We start from the raw sequence: 24,334 nt of genomic DNA, 5'->3' as shown, positions 1-24,334 counted from the left end.
GATAACTATTGTAATTTCACCTAGTTTGCAAATGTTTATGCAACACAATGTACACATATGTAGGATGTGAACTAGGATGAAACCATTGCTAGAATAACAGACTACAATAATAATATTATTATTGTGGCCTACTTTCAATTAATACGGTGAATGAAAAGATATACAAAATGTTTTTAATGTCTCAAAATATAAAAATACACTGTTTATCTTAATATATTATAATATTTACAAATTAATATCTAATATCATTTTTATATGTTGAGGAACAGCGCATCAGTTGTACCTATACAGTTTCAAAGTAGGAATATAAAAATAAAAATAAAATTTAAACCGATTTACGTAATGATACATATGATTATGATTTAAAGTTTCAAAACAGTTCGGCATTGCGATGGTGTAGTGTTTTTTGTCGTAAAAGATTGAAAAAGATGGTTAAAAAAAAAAAAAAATAAGAAATTCGATTTAGGACACCATTTTAGGCGTTCAGCTGACCGAGAGGTTACGCAGCAGCAACGAAGTGGCGACGGCGGCTGCGGTAACGTACACGGCAGTGGCGGTACCGACCGTGTTACCATGGTTAGGGGCCGCGGTGTCCCTGGACGGTGGTGACTGGGCCGTTGACGAGTGAGGTGGCTGGACCACGGTCAAGTTGGCGCCCTTGCATGCAATCTCCCTGACTAGCAAGTCCCTGTAACCGGCAAGCGTAGTGTTGGCCGGCTGCCGGCAGTAGTTTTCCGCCAGCAAACGGGCAAACCGGCTGTCGGTGTCCGGCTGCATCAGGCCCGGGAACACCTGGTTGAGCTTCAGCACGCTAATGCGTCGCGGGTCACAGTCACATGTGAACCGGTTGTCAGACGCCCGGACAACGGGCCCCAGCCCGAAAAGGAACGGACTCAGATCCACGCTGTCCACGTCGTTTCCGACGAACTCGGCGGGCCGCTCGGACCGAAGGAGCTGCATGTCAGCCGGAAGTGTGCGGAACACGTTTCCGTCCACGTGTACAGACGCGTCACCGTCCCACCGGATCGCGGACACGCTGTCGCCCGTCATCTCGCCCAGACGGTTGCCGGACAGCCGGATGCCGCCGCGCGCGTCGTCCACCACCACAGCGCCGGACGCCAAGTCATCCAGCGTGCTGTTCAGGATCCTGACGGCGCCAGACCGTACCGTTACGCCACCCGTCTGCACCGATTTGATCTGCGAACAAATTAATGATATTTTACAACGTTTGTTCAATGCGCAACAGGTTTTAGTTACTCATCATTGGTCGTCGTTTACGTTTTTCATATTTTCAGTAGAACTATTGTCTATTACGTTTTGACTAAACAACGTTTAACGTCTATAAACCATTAGAAACTATAAGCTCGATAAATAAACTATTACTTGACTATTCGTGTAATCGTAGTTCGTACGTTATGCGATAATTTATTATTGGAGAAAATATTTAACAAGATTTGTTGTTGTGCAATGAAGTTTTTAAAGTATAATAAATTGGTAATTTATCTTTTAAATTTCAGGTATTGATGTACCCGGTACATATCTATTATTATAATTTACTAGCTGCCCGACCTTCCACCGGAAGAAATTATTTTTTTATAAATTAATTTAAAAACACATGACTATTTTTTTGGCTATACAAATAATAAAATATAATTACATATTGTAGTTATTGTTATTGCTAATTTCTGAAAATTATATATCCTACATTTTGAATCAACCACTGGAGTGGTAAATTTTATTCTTTTTATTATAGAATAGAGATAAGGTAGAAAAAAATTTAACAATAAATTATTTGTTCAATGAATAATAATATGTATTTCAAATGGAAAAATGCAAGTGCAAACAAATAAATAAATAATTAATAATAATAGGTAACAATAATAATTAAACAAATAAACCGGTTTCCTTCGTCTCCAAAATCAAATTAGATTCTTATATATATAGATAATTATTTATAACGACATTATTACCATTTTAAAAAGGTGTATTTTTGTTGAGTGTTAAAAAGTAAAAAAAAAAATGTTTTGTTGTTTGGTAATAATGTTATGTTTCCTTAATTTCACAAAAATATAATAAACTACTTAATATATTATACCTATTTATATTAGAATAATTTATCTGAAGATATGTGGTTATTTATAAAAAACGAATTTTTAGTTTTCGTACTTATTTTCTAATATATCTATTCTCGAAATAGTATAATTAAAAATTAAACTTATTATATGATATATATAATATTCAAATTACATATGTATAATACAAAAATTATCATTAATTTCCAGTTACCTATAGTAAAAATTGTTTTTATCTTTTCATACATTTTATATATTTATTTTAATACAAGTAGATATGTTGTATGTATAGGTATAGTAGATGGTTGGTTATTTTTTTGTTTAAATAATATTTAATTTATTCTCTGTTACAGTTCTTGAATTACTCCATATAATAATGTGCTAGAAAGTTTGATTTAATTTTTTTTACGATGTATTCCAAACGTAATTTTAATTTAAAAAGTTCATTAATGGTACTTTATAAACTCAGGTAAAGGGATGTTTATATTCGTAAACCTACTTAATTTAAATTTCATTTTATAATGAACTTCATAAAGAGATCAAGATTAAAATAACTACACTTAATTAATGAATTACTAAATAGCATTTTAACCTTATTTAAGTTTGAGATCGTGATTTATTATTATTTTTATACTAATATATTTAAACTAAATGGCATTGATGAACATTTTTATTATTACTTTTTAAACCAGTCTAATTGATGAGATTGTTATTAATAGGTAAGTGATAACATATAACATATTTATGGATATATCTTAATGAAACGTACACACAAAGTTTTGTAGTTATACATGACAGAAAACTATTGAGTTACTTTGAAAGTGATTATAACTAAATTAGTTATCCTCATGAAATTTATATCGTTTGGTGAAAATTAAAAATCAAAATGAGGAATTATCCGATTTCAGATTATCTTTACTAAGTACCCGATCTGAAACGGATTTAATTTGTTTTTTGTACTACCTCTTCCTTGACTATAATAATAATATATAGGTATTAACGTATTATTATAGGGGAATTCGTATCATTTTATATTTGCTACTACAACTACGAAATTTGTTTTTCGCTTTTGTGATTCTTAACAGAGATAGGCAACATGAGTTTTAAACGAAAATACCTTTGTATTATTATTAATACAAATGTTCTAAAAAGTATAATGTTGTTATCGCGTGACATAGATATAATATGAGATATATTTGGTAACATTATTACTGATAACTCATTTCACTCTTCCGCAGAAAGTTTATTTCCATTATTGTTTGTATGAAGTTTGAAAACGTAATATTTCTCAACTTTATCTAAACGAGTGTAAGGGTGAATTTATTATAAAGAAAATTATCAAATAAGATAATTTCATTCCGTAAGACTAAATGATTTTAGCCATTTCGAAAACTCCTTGAAGCAAAATGTTATACGATCGTGTCTTATTCATATTGTTCTTACTAACAATTTAACTTTATTGGCTCAAAGAAAATCAGTTTTACGTTTTAATGTAAAACATTTTCTACATCTAAACGCATCATTTAAAATAAGTGAAATTCCATTAGGCAAATTGAAAACCTCGAAGAATTTCGAATTATTTTAGAAAACGAGATGAAAGCATTTATGACGCTTAAAAATGTTAACAACGTTACTATCATCATAATTTGGTCAAATTTTTTTGAGTACAACTTACAAGTTATAATTTATATGATAATATACTTAACAAAAATATGTAGTAGTTTAATTTTTAGATGTAAATTGGCAGGAAAATTTATATTATAAAAACTGAGGATTGCATACATCCCAAATAATATTGCAATTTGCAATGTGTTTTATAAATAAATAAAATGTATTATAATTTAACCCAATAGTCACTATTATGGTGGCAACTATTTAAAATGAATTAATAATTTTACCTAGCAGCTATCATGTTATATACAAATCTCATAACTATTGTCTATTATTGTATATTATTAATGTCCTCAGATTATAAAATTTAATGTTTCTAAAATAGTATTTTATTACGATAGTAGTTTCATTATATTATATTGTATTATATTACACATTCCAACTGCGCATCTTATTGCTTGTATTTTTCTTTTACATAAAAAACATTAGGCGGATGAATGATCTTCCGGTGATTACATTAGGCCTACACAATGAATGTTTCATTCTTTAAATTTATTATTATAGAGGAGAGCCAGTTTTTGAAACTTTTTAACAACACAATGTTGATGAATACAAAATGTCTGGAATAATATAGATAAAAACATTTTGAAGGTATCTATATAAAATGGCCTTCTTAGGATGGGTGAACAAATTTATTGATTTTAGAATAAGATATTGTTTTCTCCTAAAAATGTTGTATTTTCCAATCAGTGCACAATGAGTACATTATTGTTATGGCATAATATTATGTTTTTACAATAAAACAACAGAACAATAAAACTCATGAAGATAGAAAACAAATATTTTAAGATAAGTCATTGTTTATGTCTTAGAAAGTATAAAAATATGTTTCTTAAAACTAAAAAAAAAATCAAACTAGAATAACATTTGAGAAGTAACTTGAAACAATTAGTGTTGCGCATAATATGTAGCGTCACACAAAATATATTAATCCAATCGAATCCAATAATATATTACGTAATACTGATCAATTGATTTATAATCGATACCTACGCTTATAAGAATATTAATTTGCTCGACCAACTGAATAATAATTGTATTTCAAATTTTCAACCATCTAGAGAGTAAACGCTTTTATTCTAGTAAATGTTTGTTCTTATTGTTACTATTTTCTGTAATTTAGGCAATTACTTTTTTTTCCAAAGTTTATTTTTCCTTTATCTTGGACGGAAATCAATGAATCTATACACGAAACGGATATTCTCACGTTTTGCCCATAAACGTTAGAAATTTTACATTCACGACGTGTTATTTGAATTCATTCAATACTATAGTTTAATTATTATACAAGAAAATTATGTATTCCAAAGGTATTTTGTATGTATACCTAACCTACCCATGTATATCTTCCGTGTCGTTATGGGTAGGTGTAGATACACTTTACATGCCATACAATGATATCAAATATACACTTACTACGACAATGTCTCAAACGCATAACGACATGTAAAATAATAGATATGTTGATTATTAATCACGAGTGGTGACAATAGTCATGCATACTGAATACCAACCGAATATTATTTTATTTAAATGTAACATTATTTATTAACACCAATACAACAAAAACTAAAATTAATATTTGATCTGATAACCTTACAGCGATTTACAATCGGTTAACAGTTTAAAAATATTATACATATAATAGGTACTACACGGACATACTACAGTATCTTTCTGAAGTTCACCGAACGTAAGAATCCGAATAGGTACATATTACTCTAGATTAAAAAGTGCGTTTCAAAATGAATAAACGTGTTTGAAGCGTTTTAAGTAATTGTCTTCGAATTTGATACAATGTATAGGAATTATTTTTGCATCATACATTATTAATAATGTTAATATTAAAAAGCATAGTAGTATAATATTAACAGTACACTCAGGAGTATGATACCTAACGGTTATTCAAAGCGCACATCCTAAAAGAAAATACTTTATAAAAAAAAGAAGAAGCAGTGTTTGAAACCATATTTAAATAAGTATACAAAGTAAGTTACACGAACCGAGACCTTATCCAGAATATTAAAAGGTTTTTATTCAACTAAATATATCTCATATACAGATGTAAAAATGAAATTAAACAATACACGTTGTAGTAATTTATAGGAAAGTATTAAAAGTTTGTTTAGGGAGTTTATTTCCTTTGGAGTGCTATTGAATTCAACAAAAAAGAAAGTAAAAAATAAAATAAAATCTGCCGTTTACTTTGGTAGTAATAAAATAATATTCTTTCATCTTTATAAGTTCCCTGGAAGACCCCCTGCATGTATAATGCATTCGAGCCCTAAAAGACCCACTGACGCAGAAATAAGCGCGTGTACTCTCATTTCACGATGTACATAATATTGTATATAGTAACATGTATGTTGTAATAGGTTCTTTTCTTCAAATGTCGGACGATAATCATTTTTTTGATTATTCTTGGCTAATATTTAGTTAACACGTTTTACTCGAACGTGGTTTCATTTTGATTGTCATCCAAATACTGAAAGTTGCAATGATTTGTTTAACATAATAATATAATTTAGTTCTAATGGCTTGGTCCGTCTTGAGACACTATATCACTATCATCTATCATTATCACTAAGTACCTATATCACTATATATCAATTGAATTTTTATATTCTCATATTATCTACGTGTACGCCAAATAATATTGCCGTTTTCATCATTATTATACACGTACCGGCCACCGTGGTACCTACCGTTTGAAAATAATAATACAGACCATTGACATTTCAAAAACAATAGTGGTAGACATGTGTAATATGGAACGTCACGCGCGTAAATCGTTGATAATTAAAACAATACATGCATAACCTATCGTTTTATAGTGTCCTATATTAGAATTCGTTGACCTCTCCGTCATATAATAGACGTAAAGGTAAAAATAAGGTGGACAAATATATAGTATTGTGTGCCGTCTTTTAAACAATGGATTGTCCAGCAACGCGACCCATTTATGTATCATAATGAATAGTCATTATTAAACAATTTAAGGTCATTGTGAAAAATTCAGTTACAATGTACTCTCGTATTGAGAAAAAAAACTCTGTGAAATACGAAAACACGTACACCCACAACATATACTAATGTATAATCATTCTTTTTCACGTTTATATTCTGGGAAATATATATATATGTACATTACTTTTGTGGAAAACCGCAAAAAATATTATGATGTTCTCAAAAGCTATTTTTTTTTTTTAAAACATTTTCTTTCTAATTTATTTGAATACTATTATTTTTGAAATCCAATACACAAATTCAATACTTAGTAAATAAATCATTAGATCGACTTTACTCATTACTTGACAAAGATAGTGATATTATAATATCAGAATATTTTGTATAAACTGTTTTATTAAACAGTTCTACTGTGGATAACATTATACTAAACTGCCATCTTAGAGCTCTAATGTATTCCGAATTTTACTACACTTACAAGTTACAACACGTATGTCGTATATTGTAAGTAAAGTTTTCAAATAACATCTAAACACATTATTTTTCTATTAAATAACTATTTTTGTGATTTTATTTGATGGATTTCGAGAAAATTCGTTAGCATAGTAGCATTTAACGTTCAAAGTTAGACATTCAATTTTATAGTAAAAAGAAAAAACTTTTTACTTCTTAAATTTTGCATTTTATTAAGATTGTTTTGTTCGTCAAACTTTCCACACTTTTCTCGTGAACTTGTCTGTTGAAAACTTCTTGTTAAAATAAATTACCTACTTAGGCTGAAATATTTTATTATAACGCGTTTGTTAGCTGAAAAAAACAAAGGGGGTACAACATCTTAACGACAAACACTTTTATATATTATTTTAATGTCGCGTTATCATTTGTAACAGTTGTCTTTACATTGTCAATGTCACTGTGTGTGGTCTAGTTCGACCTTACCTATATCGATGCATTATTCATAAAGTGTATTGTACCTTTGTGGCTTTGTGTGTATTGTACCTATCGGTACATATAATTTGTATCATAATATGCACTTCAGTGATTTTTTTTTTTATCATAATTCTATAATTCTAAAATTATTTTTAGTTTTCAATAAACGTCTGACGTAGAGTATAATTTTAAAATATTCAAATGTGTATATTGTATACCTACGTATGATGGTAATGGACGAGTTCTAATATTTTTAAGAATGATATTACAAAAATAAATAAATTGTTGTTTATAATTATTAGATTGTAAGTATGTTGGACAATTATACATACTTGCGAAATTATACTTAAGATTTCATGTAAAATTCAATTAAATGTAAAGTACCTACATCAAAATTTTAATTTTAATTTAGATTTCATTTTATTTTTTAATCTTAATACAAAAGAATTTATATTTCATAAATTGTTAAAATGTTGAAATATTAATTTTTAAATCACAATAATATTATTTTATACTATAATATTTCGAACTCACCAGACCATTTTTTTAGATTCTGAGCGGAGCGAGGGAGCTATTGTTTTTACAATAATGGTGTTTATTTTTTTATTTTTTTTTATTTTTATATCCTGTATACAAAATTTCTTCCAGAAGGAGTGTTTTGATTTCAACATATAGTACCTTATCTTTTAGCAAATTGGATCAAGATGGTACTTTAAAGAGGTCGTTTTTCGATTTTCTCAATAGTTATTTAATGCCACTGGAAAAACCACCGAAAAATTACGAAAAAAAGGTAAAAATGGGATTTTAATTTCTAACGCTTTGTTTATCACCATAGAAACGAATAAAAAATTGTAATATTTTAATATTAGTTCAACTTGATTACCTACATGATAAAATAAATAATAACAATATAAAATATCCAGACTGACAAACCGTCTCCGCTCAGAATCGTTTTTCTTATACAATGATATTTTATCATTGAATTCAAATTTAATACAACCATTATACAATGACCCACTTGTAATCTACTGTACAGCAGAAGGACATCCACTTACCTGCTTTTTTTTTAATCGCATACAACTTATTAAATATAGTCCACGAATTTTACTCAGAATCGTATTACGAATATAATAATTCGATTTTTCATATTTTTAATACAATAAATTGAAAACACACTTGCTTTTATAACCACTCAACCCTAAAGGAACCCACACAATGACTTCCCTATAGTTACACAACATGCGATAAATGCCTGCTTTCTTAAATAATTGTTTAATGAGATTCAATTTATATAACATAAATAAATCATAAATTATTATATTATATAAACAAAAAAAAGTGTTTTGAAAAGACAAAATACTTTGAAAATATATTAGGTATACTTATTAATTATTAGTTATTGGTACGTTTTTCTGGAGCGTTCTTTATTATATTATATCATTTTAAATTGATTATTCTTAAACAATATTAGTTTTGAGATTGATTTTAAAACTCAAATAGATTCCAAAGATTAAAATTATTACGAAAATGAAGCATTCGTCATTGCGAGTAAGATTAAATTTAATTAATACGATTTGTTCACGTCTACGTATATCGGTATAAACTATAATTTTATTTAAACAAATCCTAAGATATTTAAAGAGGAAACTCGCAAATTAAATAAAATGATAGCCAAACAAATCAATACAACCAATGAGTCATACGTCATTTTTCTTCGAAGTTTGATTACTTATGTCAAAATGCATTCCAAATTAAATTTAGTGCTCAATTTAATATACGAACTCATATATTTCAATATTTAAACTTTTCGATAAAATCCATTAATTTAAAAACTATCAATATCATACTGTTGAAGGAAATTAAATTAATAACTACTGGTTTTTTTTTCTTTATTCTTGGCTGGAATTATTAATTAAATTTACATTTTGTTTTTAGTACCATATTGAATCAATAACAAAAACTGAATTACAGCGAAATGTTCAAAAACAAATAAAACGTGTTTTCAATAAAATAAAAAAAGTGTTTTGAATTCCTCTTCCACTTTAATAAAGCAAGTCTCTTATTATAATTGTAATTACATAATGCAAATACGATACAGATTTTGTAATTAATAACCATTGGTGTGTTATTATAGCTGTTTCCATGTTGGATATATTTTATGGTTTAGCAACGTTTTAATTATATAAAAATCGATAAGTAGTAATCACTGTTATACGTTAGTAAAATAATATTGACAACAGTAATTAAATTATGGTGATATTGTTGTAAAACAATGCAGGCATAGTGCAATAGGTAATACCTCAGATGAGATTTTTGCGTTCAATTGTTATTGAAGTCGTTAAGTATATTGTACACGAATATGAGTTTTTGAAATATTATAATTTTTTTAGTTCAGTCAAGCTTATGTTTATTGTCGTTTCAGGTTTCAAATAAAAAAAAGGACGGAAATAGATAACTGCTCTTCAGTATAATTATAACAGGTGTAAAGTGTACCTCTTCATTCAGGATATCCACTGTAATGTATGTGTTAAATTTGACTTCAGTGATAACTGATAAATATTATTGCATACTAAAAACGATTGTGAACGAAGTTAGCCTATGTTGTTATAATATTGCGGATCCAGAAATTTTGGCGTAGCCATCTCGGCGTGGCTTTTATAAATTTAACTGTTAACTATAGGTTAGCTAATTTGAACTTAATATTTGTATTTATAATTTTAATAGCATTCTCCTTATTTTAATGACATTTGTATTTCATTTTAAGTATAAGTTAGCTAATTATACAATTATACAATAAACTTTCTGGCAATTTCTTGAAATGGCCCTACGCCAAAACAGTCCTATGCCGAATTATATTTTTCATTTTTGTTTGTATATCCTGATTTCTTGAAAAGTGTTAGGAATTTTTTACTCTTGACCCCCCGAAGTATCAATACTAGATCCAATTTGTTATCAGAAACCCTCTTTATAGTTGAATATCACAGCATTTTTACTGCCCCTACAATGTGATGACAAACACAAAAATAAAAAAAGTATGTGAAGTAAATTTATACATCTAGTGCTCTACTAAGAAACTAAAATTATCGAACTTTATCCCTGCAGTTTGCAGATCCAGTTTGTCGATGCAATTATAATAGTAGGTACATCATTTTTATCGAATATATGATTTTTTGTTACTTCCACCAACTGACCAACCATATAATATAGGTATATATACTAAATATATATAATATACATTATATATGTACCCACGTTATGTGTATGTAGATTGTAGGCTGTGGTTTTAATTTATCGTGTGTGTAGTACCGAAAAGTTGGCAAATGTCGGAGAAGCGACGTGTTTTAAATGTAAATGAAATATGTTTCATAGATAGGTATAATTGGTACTAAAGAAATGCTGAATATTAATATTCACTATGTACGATAATAACCGTATTGTAGTATTCCATGTCCCTCCCTATAGAACATTTTCAATTTATTTTTATTGTTATTTTTCAATATCAGTAAAGTTAACGTAATATTTTTTTATTATTCTAAAATATAAAACTCGTTTCAATTATTTTAAAATGTTATATGAATGTTGTAAACAATAATTAATATTTATTACTAAAACACAAATAAATTATAAAATTATGTTGTTTTGAAAACTGTTTCCTCCATAAAACCAATATATAGGTACCATAAAGATTAAATTAATATAGAAATTTATAAATTTATAAGAGTTCTAATATTATCAATATAAATTACTATTGTAATTTTTATAGAATGGAACTATTTAAACGATAAAAAATATTTAAAATGAAAATTGCGTATATCACAGAACGTGGCACATTTGTCAACAATTTCAATTTGATCACAAAAACTATCAATTGTTATATGGTTGTTACATAATATATTTTTTTTAAAGAAATTTTTTTACCAAGCTTAAAACTTTATTATTTTCATTTAATCACTGATAGACTATGTTACCTACATATCTAAATTAATAAAAGATAAAAAAAATATTGGGACCTACTAAAATAAAATTATTTTTTATGAGTGCAAAAAACATAACTATTATGACACCTTACATAATTTCATGGAATTAATACTAAAAAGCAATAATTATGACATCTTTTTTTTTCATTTCAACACTCATCAAATTGTTGATCGATAGTGACGTTAAAATAATACATTTAAAATAGTCAAACACCAAAATAATAATTTAATGACAGTAATTCCTATTGTTAGTAGAGCACCTATACGTTGTGCCTGATACTGAAAAAATGTCCAGCTGTAGTATAATATTATAGTATCGCGATATCTGATTGCTAATAACAGTTATTATATTTTGATTTGTATAAGTTTTCAGCTATAATATATCTGATTTATATAGCTTTAGCTAGCATAATAATTATTGTAGATTCTAGGTTGTGTACTTGTGTAAAACGTTTTTTTAGTACCTATTTAGATGCCTAAATCCACGGAAAATCTTGTTGTCAGCCTTTGCTAAGTATATGATTAGTAAATCCTAGCATTAAAACTAGTAAAATTCAAGAGTTTTTTTTATCTTGAATTTTGCTGTTTCATATTATTATCATTTATTACGCCAACTCATAATCCTTTATCTACATGTTTTTTTTTAATTTGGAAAATCGCAATTGAAATAAATAGTAATTGATACAATTTTTTTTCAGGCGTTATCATAACCACATGTACACATTAGACAAGTAATATATGTATATATATGTATACCTACTATAATAAGTGAGTCATGTGAAAACGATCTAAAATGCTCTTGACAATATTGTTTTTCTTCATCTCATTTTTATATTAGGTGTTTATAAGTCTCTTAATGTGAACTAGTTATTTTATTTTTTAAGTGAGATCTAAAGACATAATTTTGGAGAGGGCGAGCGGCGTACGTAGAGATGCACATTATAATTCCCGTTCGTTTATTTCATCATATGATAATAATAAAAAAATAGTAAGTTCACAGTAAAGACAAAAATATTTTTTAATGATTTTTATATTAATACTTATTCATAACTGAATGGAATAATTACCGTAGAATCAACGACTGTGAACCCGTCGGCGGCCGCCTGTTGGCCGTTGTCACTGTCGCTGACGAACGACATGTCCAGCGCTCCAGATTCGATCTCGTCCACGTCCACCCGGTCGAACAGGACCCGGCGCAGCGGTGCGGCTGCCGTCACAGTGCCCTTGACCAGCCTGAGTACGGTGGTGCGGCGGAGCGTCAGGTGACGGAGCGTCCGGTTGGCTGGCCCGAAACCATCGAGAACCAGCTCGCCGACGTCCTCGACGGACAGGCTCTCTAGTGCCGGGAACAAGCCGGCCGTGTAATGGAACAGTTTCATGTCACGCACCGTGACGCGGGCCAGCGATGTCGAGCTCGACAGCCCGGACGACGGCAGCGACACGAAGCCGCAACTGGCCAGTGTCAAATCCCTGACGGACGACAGGATCGCGGTGTCCTGTTCCCGGACGATCAGCAGCTGTGGATCAAACGGACACTCGCAATTAATACAACCTTAGTTAAATCACCGTTCAATGGTAAAACGAGGTTATAGGTACATTGATAATAATAATTTCGTATCATCAATTAAATGTGTATAATAAGTTGGGTTACGGTAATGGCGATCAAAAACGTTATAGTAACGTAGTTATACTTACAAAAAAACTATTGAAATTATTTTGAACGTAATTATAAAGAAATACGAACAATATTAAGATTATCTATCATTAAATAAAACGTAACTTCTTTAAAAAAATTTAGCTTTTTCTAATATTGTACATTTGTATACTAAAATTAAATACATAAATCTTAGTCTGTAATCAGAACAACATTTAGGGGGGCTAAACCCCTTACCTCCCCCCTACAGGTACGGCCATGAATGTATACATAACTTATTCAGGTCTGTGGAATTAAACATACCCTATTTACAAAAAATAGATGTTATAAGGTAGGTATTTATAATTTTCTAAAAATACTTGAACATAATAAATGAATACACTTTATTTCAAAATCGTTTACTTATTTATTATAATTAAATTATAAATGTAAATTTTCTTTTTAATTTTAACGATTTGTCTACCACTTACTTATTCAGCAGTAGTAGGAATGTTTTTACGCCAGTGGCGTATTTACGGGGGGGGGGAGGAGTCCATGGGGTCCAGACCCCCTACCCCTTATGGGCCAAAATATCTAAACATCTAATATATATATTAATATTCTGTAGCGGAGCCTCCCCCTTAAATGTGTTAGGAAAATTAGTTCCTCCAGGAAAAACCCCCTCCATGAAAAATTCCTTAACACGCCACTGTTTTACGCACGTCCCTTAGAAAAAAACCATATAGTTTGTTCTTGGCAACCACACACTATTATAGAACCTATACCTACTGACCTACCTAATATACATCTTAAAAATATGAACTAAACGTTTTTGATTTTCAATTACCATTTAGATAAGCGTAGGTATAAGCTACATATGTAATACAATATGTATTATAATGAAATAACTACAATTGTTTATGAATATGAAAATAATATATGCGAACGACATCACGAAAACGATTTGATCGAGAATCGTTGAAAACCGGACAGCAGCGTGTATAACGCAAAATTGCAGTCGACCACCGTAGTCGTTTTCCATTTCAGACTGGCAAACGGAAAATATCGCGGTTACCCAGCGGATAACCGTACGATAGACAGCGGTCACCGCGTCCATGATACAAAACATTCTGTCACCTCGACCGCAGTAAAAAATCAGTGACCGCGGTCCACTTCAGTACGAACGGGTGACCGCGATATTTGCAGTGCCGGAAAATTCGGCCGTCGCCAGGCCATTTGTCTCAGTGTCCGTCGTGCCGTTCGATTTGAACCTTTTTAACGTCGTCGTTGTCGTTTGTCTCAATATAATATAGTGTGCACCGAAATATCTGATGAACGCACGTTTCATTGCGATCCTTAACATTTCCGCTAAAACGCGACGAGTCACCCGTCTCCCGATAGCGGTGCGTCAAGGTAAGACAAGGTACATCCTATTGTCACCAATAATATTTGCAGGTTCTTCCTTGTAAGGGGGGGGGGGGGCACACAGATCATTCATTCAGTGACTGTTGTTAGCGTTTTATTTTATAGTAGGCAGGACAATTAGATGGCTCAAAATTGTTTCAAATTTTAACAGTTACGGTTACGGTATTTTATGACGTTGGGGAGTGAACATTTTCGAGCGTTATCGTTTTAGCGTAATACTCGATACCTATTAAATTATTAAAAGGAGATGCGATTTTTATATCTGAAGTTCTACTGGTGTTTCAAATTTTTCGAAAAACACTGAAAATTCTTTTGCCACTAACAGTCTAATTTGGACGTCGGACTGGGCGTCAACCTTGGAGGTAAGGCGAGATCGGAATTCATGCCGTGCTAATTTTCTAGTTCAATTTGTCCGTCACTTCTATATATATGCGTGTAAATATGTACGTAGTGTACCTACCTATTTATTGTGTAAATATTTTAGTCTATTAAAAGTTATCTCTTTGTGAAAAATAAAATTTGAACAAATATAATTCTTAAACATTTTCAACCCTATCCTACAAATAATATGAAAGCACTTATTTTAAATTAAGAATATTTACTTCAAATTCAACATAATAAATCAATATTTCTAAGCTCATATATATTATGTTTTCACATATTCCGAGGGTCCCATGTGACACACATTCTGTTTTAATTTTTTTAATTTTTAGTTTTCAACTTCTAATTTTTAATCCTAGTTTGAAAGTTTCTGGTTTCAGCTGCTTTTATGATGTTGAAAATAAAAAACCTAGATTTTAAATGGTTTTCATAATAACTGTTTTTGAGCTCTGGTAGTTGGTAATTACTAATTATACATATTGTAACGTATACATAGGTACTACTATAGGTTTGTAAAAACAAGTTTAACATTGGTGGAATAGTCACGTTATGTACAGCTTGTCTATTTTTAGTTTGTATATTCACTATAATATATACAATTTAATTTAATAAATTGATAGTTAAAGCAAAAAGAAACAGGATGAAAACGCTTAAAAACTTTACCATTGTATCCATAGTATGTAGATAGAAATGTATTACCTATTATTTGATCCTTGAAATAAAAACATAGGTACTTATAATAGTAACCTAATGTTAACAGTATAATTGTTTTTCAATTCAAATTCAATTTCAAAAACACACACACACACACAATGTACAATAATACCGAATTTAGAAAAATTCGTAGGTATTGTATATTTGTATAACTGAAACTATTATATACTAATATTAATTTTAATCTGTGTGATCTTAAAAGTTATTTTTAATTTTCCGAAATCAAATGAGTTTATTTATAACTTATATTTTACTGTTTGACAAATCTTTTTTATTATATATAAACCTAGCCTCTTTCAAATACTGCAATCATAATTTCAAGGCTAATTTTATGCTTATCATTTTATCTGGACAGTTGTTCACAAAGAAACGGTTTTTATCTACACCCTTGACGCAAGATGAAAAATGTTTCTTTTAATATTTTAATGTGTCTGTTGCTGGCAATCCGGTTTTCTTTATTCAATACATTAAGCACACAAGAGTCTAGTGATTTGTATGTGTACAATGGTAGGTAACGGACCAAACCGTTTTTTAATAACAATAAATCAAATGAAACGTAAAAATAAAATACTAAACGGATGAGACACTAAAATGATTAACGGTTTAAAGATCTAGAGTTATTTTTATTATTATTTTGGTATTCATTAATATTTCCAACAATCCGCGTTGATTATCTATCATAAAATTCGAACGACATTTTATGTTGCCGTAATCTATTAATCATATAAGTTCAATATAACAATTTGACGAAGGATTTCGGTAAAATACACACTACTTGTCATCTTATATTATTGACAGTCAAATATTATTATGATCATTATTTCACACTCCATTTAATATTAAATCAACAATTTCTTGAAACTGCTTGTTTACGTGCAGTTCATGTATACAACTTGACATGTTAAACAACAGTCAAACTAAATTAAAAAAAATATTGTAAAGCTCAAATTAAACTAAAACTTTGTTTAGAAATATTCCTTCGTTTCTAATTAAATCTTACGTTATTTTAATGGAAATAATTAGTAACTTTTCATTATAAAAGGTCATAAACTTTAATGTTGTTAGCTCTTAAAGATAAGACGCTTTCTGTTGAAGAACCTAAAACAATTACATGAATATACGAGACGAGAGTATATATGCTGTTATCAAATTCAAAGAACCCAAACAAATTTCGTAACAACATTAATTTAGATTAGATTCAAATCTTTAGGAAAACATTGATCTAATGAATATTAATATATGTATAGTTGGTTCTGCGAATTAGTGTATAATTGCACGTATTAGTAAAGTCATTAATTATAATATACAAATGAATGAAAATTGTTAATTGTATTTAAATTGTTAAATTATTTGAATGATTGAAGAATAAGCGAATTTATTATTTCATCAAACTTTTTAATTACTATTATTTTTAAACACTGGTGGTAAGCGGTATACCTACATAAAATCAATAACTAACAAATTTCTATTATATAACACATTTTGCGTTTCGATTTGATTTATAATAAATTGTATATAAAATAATAATAATAAGCCGAAGTATTTTATCAATAGTACATGGTAGTTATTTGTATGACATCTCAATTAATTACTTATTTAAACTAACATTATAATCTCTGAGTTTGGACCCTAGAATAATACTATAAATTAATAATACGTTTAATTATTTTGACATAAATAACTATTTTAGTTTTGACTAAAATATGTAGGATAGCCGATAATAAAGTAAATTTAGTTAAGTAAAAGTCACTACGTCGTCTCAGAATGAAAAGGTTCTAAATCAATTTTTTTGAAAAATGGTTTTTTTGCATATTATTATTAAATATTTTTTGTTGTATAATTCAATCCTGAAATCGTATCGATCCGTTGATTATTCAATGAGATACAGAGAATGAAAAGGTTCTAATTCATACGTGAATGATAGGTACGGGCTAACTTAAAAACGTTCTCCTGAACAATTACAAAAATTACGTTAGAACCTTTTCATTCTGAGACGACGACTACCTACCTATATACCTATATATTATTATTTGTCGGATCTTCAAATATAAATACGAATTTTAGGTTTCATGGTGTATTTTAGGATTATTATTATTATATATTTTTTTTTTATCGTAGTTCAGCAATTTTAAAGTATATTTCAGTGTTTACACATTGTATAGTATAGTTTTTGTTCGAAAAAAAATACAATATTACAGAAAACTGCCAGAAACAAAATATTATTTGAATGTACCTAGGTACACGATTTATTTAAATACTATGCATCATATAGCATATTGAATACATTTTTATATCTAAAAACAAAATAAATATTCATTTTTTCGGTCACCATAATATTTAAATGTTATTGGTCCGCGAATGCATATTTTTTAGAGCATTTATTATTAATATAGATTAAACTTCTGATGGTAATACTATAAATGGATTTTTAATTTGTATTCGTTGTTTTACTATTATTATATTCTCTATATAAATTATTTTTTTTATTATACAACCATGAACCAATTGTATTTAATTTTTAAATATTTATTTTTATTGTTTTCTTTGTAAATTATATTATATAATTTATATTTTTTAAGTAATTAACACTGAGCGTCTACCAATATTACAACTATTCAAGGACCATTGACACAACACAAAATAAATAAAAAAAACAGTCGTAAGATTGATAATGCAACAATAGGTAACGACCGACATGGTATGGCTCCGGAATTATGCAACGAGACCTTTAAACGATCTTGTAAATTTTGGACCTCAAATCAAACACCATCTTTTAGTTTTCACATAAGCATGATAATATAATACTGTAGTTTCTAATGCACTAAGATCGATCAATAATTCAAAAGCATTTTATTAACTGATCTGTGTAGTAAATAATATAATATGTAATTTCACGAAACGCGTATTGTTAACGTCGATAACTGCAAACCGGAAGACAGATTATATGCACTCGGAAGTCAATGGTCTTTTTAGAATAATGATAATAAACTAAATTATGAACAAATTAATGCACAATATTATCAGTACGTTAGTATATTATAGATTGCTGATTATTTAAAATAGCTCCTGTATCATAATTTTCAGAATATTATATATATTCAGTTATAATATGGCAAATGTACATAGTACATACTATAGGTATACAATACATTATATTACATACCAAGTATATCCTCAACAATATCTGCATGTCTGTCCCGACTATCGTCACAACAATAGTTGCTGATTTACACAAATCATTATTATAATATTTATTACGTTTTGGCTTCATATAATATATGCATAAATATATCGATTTGTCTTTAATAATATGTTATTAACATTCAGTTTTATTTAAATCTATCATAATATAGGTACTATTTTATTCAACATTTAATTTATAAAATAATATTATGCTCTTAAACATATTATTATGATTAGAAACCAGGATGTTGGCATGCTCGTTATTGATTCTGATTTTCCATTTATACATACTTATTTATGATAAGAAAATTCAAGATAAACTCGTATTTTAATAAGCTTTTTGATATTTGCATTGTCGAATGATAAACAAAATATAATATATATTATATAACATTGAAGTCATAGAAAATATGAAACTATAATACAAATAATTTTAATCAGAATTAATTAAAACTGTTAATTGATTTTTAGTAAAAGGTAAATGTTTAAAAATATTCCCATGTAAAATGCTTAGTTTATAAATATTAAAAACATTAAAACGTGTATGAAAAAAATGTTGTTTTTAATGACCTTACGCCCTTACCTAACTGATTAATCTAGTTAAAAGATTAAAATATAATGTCACGTCTAAGACAAAATAATTTTATTTAAAAAAAAATATATATACATTTATAAAATTATTGTAATAACATATTAGGTAAATAGTTTTAAATGGAATATAATATACAAATAAATATGTCTAATGTATACGTCTAGTTTCACGCAGTAAGTTAATAAAATGTATTTAGATACTGCGTGTTTTATTTGTACTAAATGCACTGAAAACATAAATGTCAAAATAAATAATTAAAACCATTCGAATAAGCCCGAACCCTTCTCGTCATGGTTTAAAGCTGAAGTAAAGTAATTTAGTTAGTTCTAAGTATAGTTGTTAATATAAAAGGCTGGTTTATTATTAAAAATATACTGTATCAAAGCTCTAAAAAAAAAATCAAGATTAAATCTTCTCCATTGTATTTTTGAAATTTAATTATAACAACTAATTTACTGCAACCACGGTTTTAGATTTACCATAGGTAGATACTTCAGCGTGTGCAAAAGTATGGATATCTTGACCACGAAGTTAAAGTGTACCTATGAAATATCAAGTCACTTTATAAATGTTTTTATATTTTATTATTTTAATAAAGTGTAGACCAAATTTATCTTATTGCAAATACAATACGTTTACTTGTAATACTTAATAATCAAATAATATTAATTTATATTGGTAATATTTTTATTTTTAATTAATACTGGTTATTGAAATTAAATTAATTGAGGAACCATTCAAAACTATTTATATTTTCTACAATGATAAGTGATTATTGTCGATCTTCTATTATTTTCAATACCTAGATCATAATAATGATGGATGAGTGTAATAGTCATTTTAGTGTGTTAAATCTAAAAAAATTCAAAAAAGGTAAATTTCAATATTGACCAATATTATCTCTTCAATTAAACATTTAATTTCATAAAATAATACTCAATTGATCACGTACGTATTTAGACAACTATAAAATAAATAACAAACATGCAATTATAGCTGTGTTTGCTGCTGTCTCATAGTCTGCAGTCTGCACTATAGTCCTTAATCATTTCTATAGTTACTACAGTAAGCGATAATGTCAAACATTTCTGCATTCTGGAGTTAATTTATTAGTCAGTATAAACAAAGTCCACATCGTTTTTTCTGACTGTTCTATTTACTATAAGAGTTTATTAGTTTTAAAATGATTATAAAATGCCAAATACAATAGTTTTATTCTGTACTGATCAAATAATGAAATATCTGTACTAGATGAAATTAATGTAACATCAATTATTTCAGTTATAATTATTCATCAACAAAAGGTATTTACTTTGAACGAATAATACAAATTGGTATGGTAATAGTTATATAAAATGAGTATACTAGGTGTAGTTATGTGTATAATATTGTACCTATGTGGCTATTGGTATAATGATGCTCAAGTATCAATAAACGTTTAGAAATTAATTTGTAAAAATCAATATTAAACTATCCATTTAAATATAATCAAAGTCCACAATAATTAATAAAATTGATTATAATATTATGTAATTATATTTTTCGTGTCAGTAGTTTTTCAATAAATAACACATTTTATTAATTTGTTATATCATGCAAACCCATAAACACATGAATAAACTATTTAATTTTAACTGTGAGTACTTCCACAGCTAAAACATATGTCACTATGAGAAATATTAAATGCTAATGGATGAAAACTTTAAATAAGTAATGGGCAGGTGATTTTTGAAATGAAATTACAAAAGTGTTATACATCATAATGGTTAGGCCGGCACTTTTACGTATCTACTATAATGTTTCCCAGGAGAGAGATCGTACTGAAAACTTTAAAACTCCCATAAGTCCTATTTAATTTACCAAGAAAAACACCACTATGACTCGAGTTGAATTGTTTGCATGGTAAAATATATACCCAAACATGCAAAAATAAAAAGTTTATAAAACAAAAATTTAACAAATTAAATAAATTTAACGACTAGCCGTAGGTATAGTATATTTGTTGACTAATAATTTCTTCGTTAATTTATAATATAAAAAAAGGTTTCCGCTGAAATTCCTCAGCTCGAAAGTCGATAAACAACTCGATAAAACAATCGCCGTGTACGATCGACAAACTCTCGTGGTCGTAAAGTGTAAACGATCGGATGATCAACGAGGGTCGTCCCTTTCCTATACATCTATACGACACGGACCACCAATTCGTCCAAGTCAGAACATTCCAGCAACTTGTCGAGAGATTCGTGAGAAACGTGCGTGGAATGTCGGGGAGGAAAAAAAACAAAAAAATAACCATCTCCTCTCATAACGCGACGTCTGGGCGTCAAAAGCAGTGGAAACGCGGAGGCATCGTATATATATATACGTATATATATTTTTTATACGCACTGTCGTCTTGAAACAGGTTTTTTAGTAGCCACCCCGCTAAACGCGTGACAGGGTCGTTTTTTTTCATTTCATTCCTTCATCATAAACTTATTGCATAATAATAATAACAATAATATCAAAACAGTAGTGTTTTCTTACTTTTGTCTTCGTACATGTGCAGTTGACCGTGACGGGAGTGACGTTGTCGGGAGTGCACGCGCAAGTGTCGCAAATGCTCCGGCCGACTGGCCCGGCGGCGCCGCGTGATTGAGCTCCAGCGGTACCGTAAAAGGCCAAAAGCGTTGCCGCCAATAGTAGAAACTTATGACGCGTCGTCATTGTGGACTCGGCACGACTATAATAATATTAGGTATTGTGCAACCGTGGATTCCTATCTAAATGCCACACGTATTTGCAGAAGAGTCTGGTGGATATGTGGAGTGCGTTATGTTTTCAGCCGACGGTCACGCTGCAGTCCTCTGCTGCTAGGATGATCTGGGTATCAATCGACGGGAACGATAGATAAGGAGAGAAAAACTCTCGTCACAGACGCACACACTCGCGACGGAAAAACGAATAAAATTCGACCGGAAATTCGATTTTTTTTTTAAACAGTAAGACGAGCGCGAAGGACGTATTTGGACGGTGCGCGCGGAAGACTACGACTACGACTATATAATATAGCGGGCGGATATGTGAGTGTGCTGGGTCGGGCTCGTGACACTTTTCGGGATTATTATAATGACGCGACCGAAACGAAGAAAAAAATACCGTATGTATATATAGTGCGTTCTAATGTGTTGTGTGCCGACCAAACAACGCGCGCGTACATGTGCCGGGATGCCGGAGGCTTATCACCGACGGCAGAGAGGTACCTATGTTACACGCGCGTCCCCTTCCGTCTCATCTCCTACTCCTCCACACGCCAATGGGTCTCTCGCCACAGCCGTTTCGGCTAGGTCCGCCACCGAGACCTACTCCCACCCGCCGTACCGTTTAGCAGCAGGGTACCTGCTTCAATCCACGATTATCATCGGTTCGTGTTTTTTTTTTCTGTTCTTTCTTTAACTACCTACCACTTGCATCTCCCCGAAAAACCGGTACGAGGGTTCCAAACGACCAAATAATGTGGCCCGGGCATTATAAGCTGCATAGTTTCTCGCCGTCTTGTAGGGGACGAGTGAGCGAGTGTGTGTATGTATGTGTGTGTGTGTGTGTGTGTGTGTGTGTGTGTGTGTGTGTGTGTGTGTGGTTAATCTCCGGACCATTATGATTATATTATTATGTGAAAACGGTCGTGTGTACCGACTACCAACAAGTGAAGATCGAACAAAAATTTTAACTACGCATTCGATATAACAATGCGATGTGGTGTAATATATTTCATAGATATACCTATGTTAGGTATGCGTCTTATTTCACAGGGCAATACAGTTTTTAAGTAATGATATCCTGACTTGCCAGATTCACGCACACCAAAACTATCGTTATGGATTAAACACTACTAGGATAAGATATATTACAAACATATGAATTTGGTACAACCGAAGTAGTATGAAATTCTATAATACACTTTCTATAATCATTTTAACGATTAATTTTTTCTCTTAAAATAATAAAAAACGCAACATTTCAAATCATACATTATCTGAACGTAAATATTAATGTATAATTATGATCTTTAAAACGGATGTTGTGAAATAGAATATTTATGACGTGTTACGTGTAAGCACATATATGGGAACCGATTTTTTAGCTACTTAAGTAAATAAATGTTATTGTATAAATTTATTAAAAACAGAGTATTAAATTAAAATTATAGGTGGTTAAATAAATATACGATAGATTCAATTGCAGAATATATTATTAAATCCATGCATCGACTAATTAATGTGTAAAGTTACAACAAATATTATATTGACATATCTTTTCAGCATAATTTAAGTTATACATATTTTTCAAATAACAGTGATACAAATCTATAAAATTGGACGTTGTGTACATTTTCTGATTTACGTAATACATAATAACATGATTAAAAACGCCGAGAATGCTAAATATTTTTATTTTGTTAATTATTAACATTTCTAAAACATTGTGTAGTTCATTAAATCGTGGACGATAATTTTTTTAAGTTTACTTTGAGAACTAAGTTATAACTTATAAGTTAATTACTTTTGTGTACTTGTTTTGATTACTTACATAGCTTTATAGATACAAAAAAAACTTTACAGTAATTTCAGATAAGAATCTTATCAATTGTATATAATTAGTCTGGTCGTCAATTTTAGTCCAGGTGTTTCTTATAACAATCAATTTTTTCTTTTTATTTAATCTACGTTTGAGATTATTTTAAGAGTTGTTTTTTGCGCAGTACCTACAAAATCATACGAATGGCGTTGATAATCAATAGATTTAAAAT

The 24,334-nt window shown here is 29.5% G+C and overlaps 1 protein-coding gene across 1 annotated transcript; it reads right to left on the bottom strand.

The window, feature by feature from the left end:
* Positions 1 to 151: 151 nt before the first annotated feature.
* LOC100160011 lies at positions 152 to 22,782 on the bottom strand. The gene is made up of 3 exons (XM_001943218.4): positions 22,072 to 22,782; positions 12,685 to 13,134; positions 152 to 1,197 (listed from the first exon to the last, which is right to left on the bottom strand). Exons 1-3 carry the CDS (start codon positions 22,249 to 22,251, stop codon positions 484 to 486), a joined length of 1,344 nt encoding a protein of 447 aa, XP_001943253.1. The 5' UTR covers positions 22,252 to 22,782; the 3' UTR covers positions 152 to 483.
* Positions 22,783 to 24,334: the final 1,552 nt, after the last annotated feature.

The sequence above is a fragment of the Acyrthosiphon pisum genome, chromosome A2, assembly GCF_005508785.2.
Source record: "Acyrthosiphon pisum isolate AL4f chromosome A2, pea_aphid_22Mar2018_4r6ur, whole genome shotgun sequence".
In the NCBI taxonomy this organism is placed as follows: domain Eukaryota; kingdom Metazoa; phylum Arthropoda; class Insecta; order Hemiptera; family Aphididae; genus Acyrthosiphon; species Acyrthosiphon pisum.
This window is presented reverse-complemented; position numbering and strand designations above follow the sequence as displayed.

Coding starts and splice junctions, on each gene's coding strand:
- LOC100160011 (XM_001943218.4), bottom strand. CDS start 22,251: ATGACGACGCGTCATAAGTTTCTACTATTGGCGGCAACGCTTTTGGCC. Junction 13,135..22,071: donor GCACATGTACGAAGACAAAA/GTAAGAAAACAC, acceptor TTTGATCCACAG/CTGCTGATCGTCCGGGAACA. Junction 1,198..12,684: donor TCACAGTCGTTGATTCTACG/GTAATTATTCCA, acceptor ATTTGTTCGCAG/ATCAAATCGGTGCAGACGGG.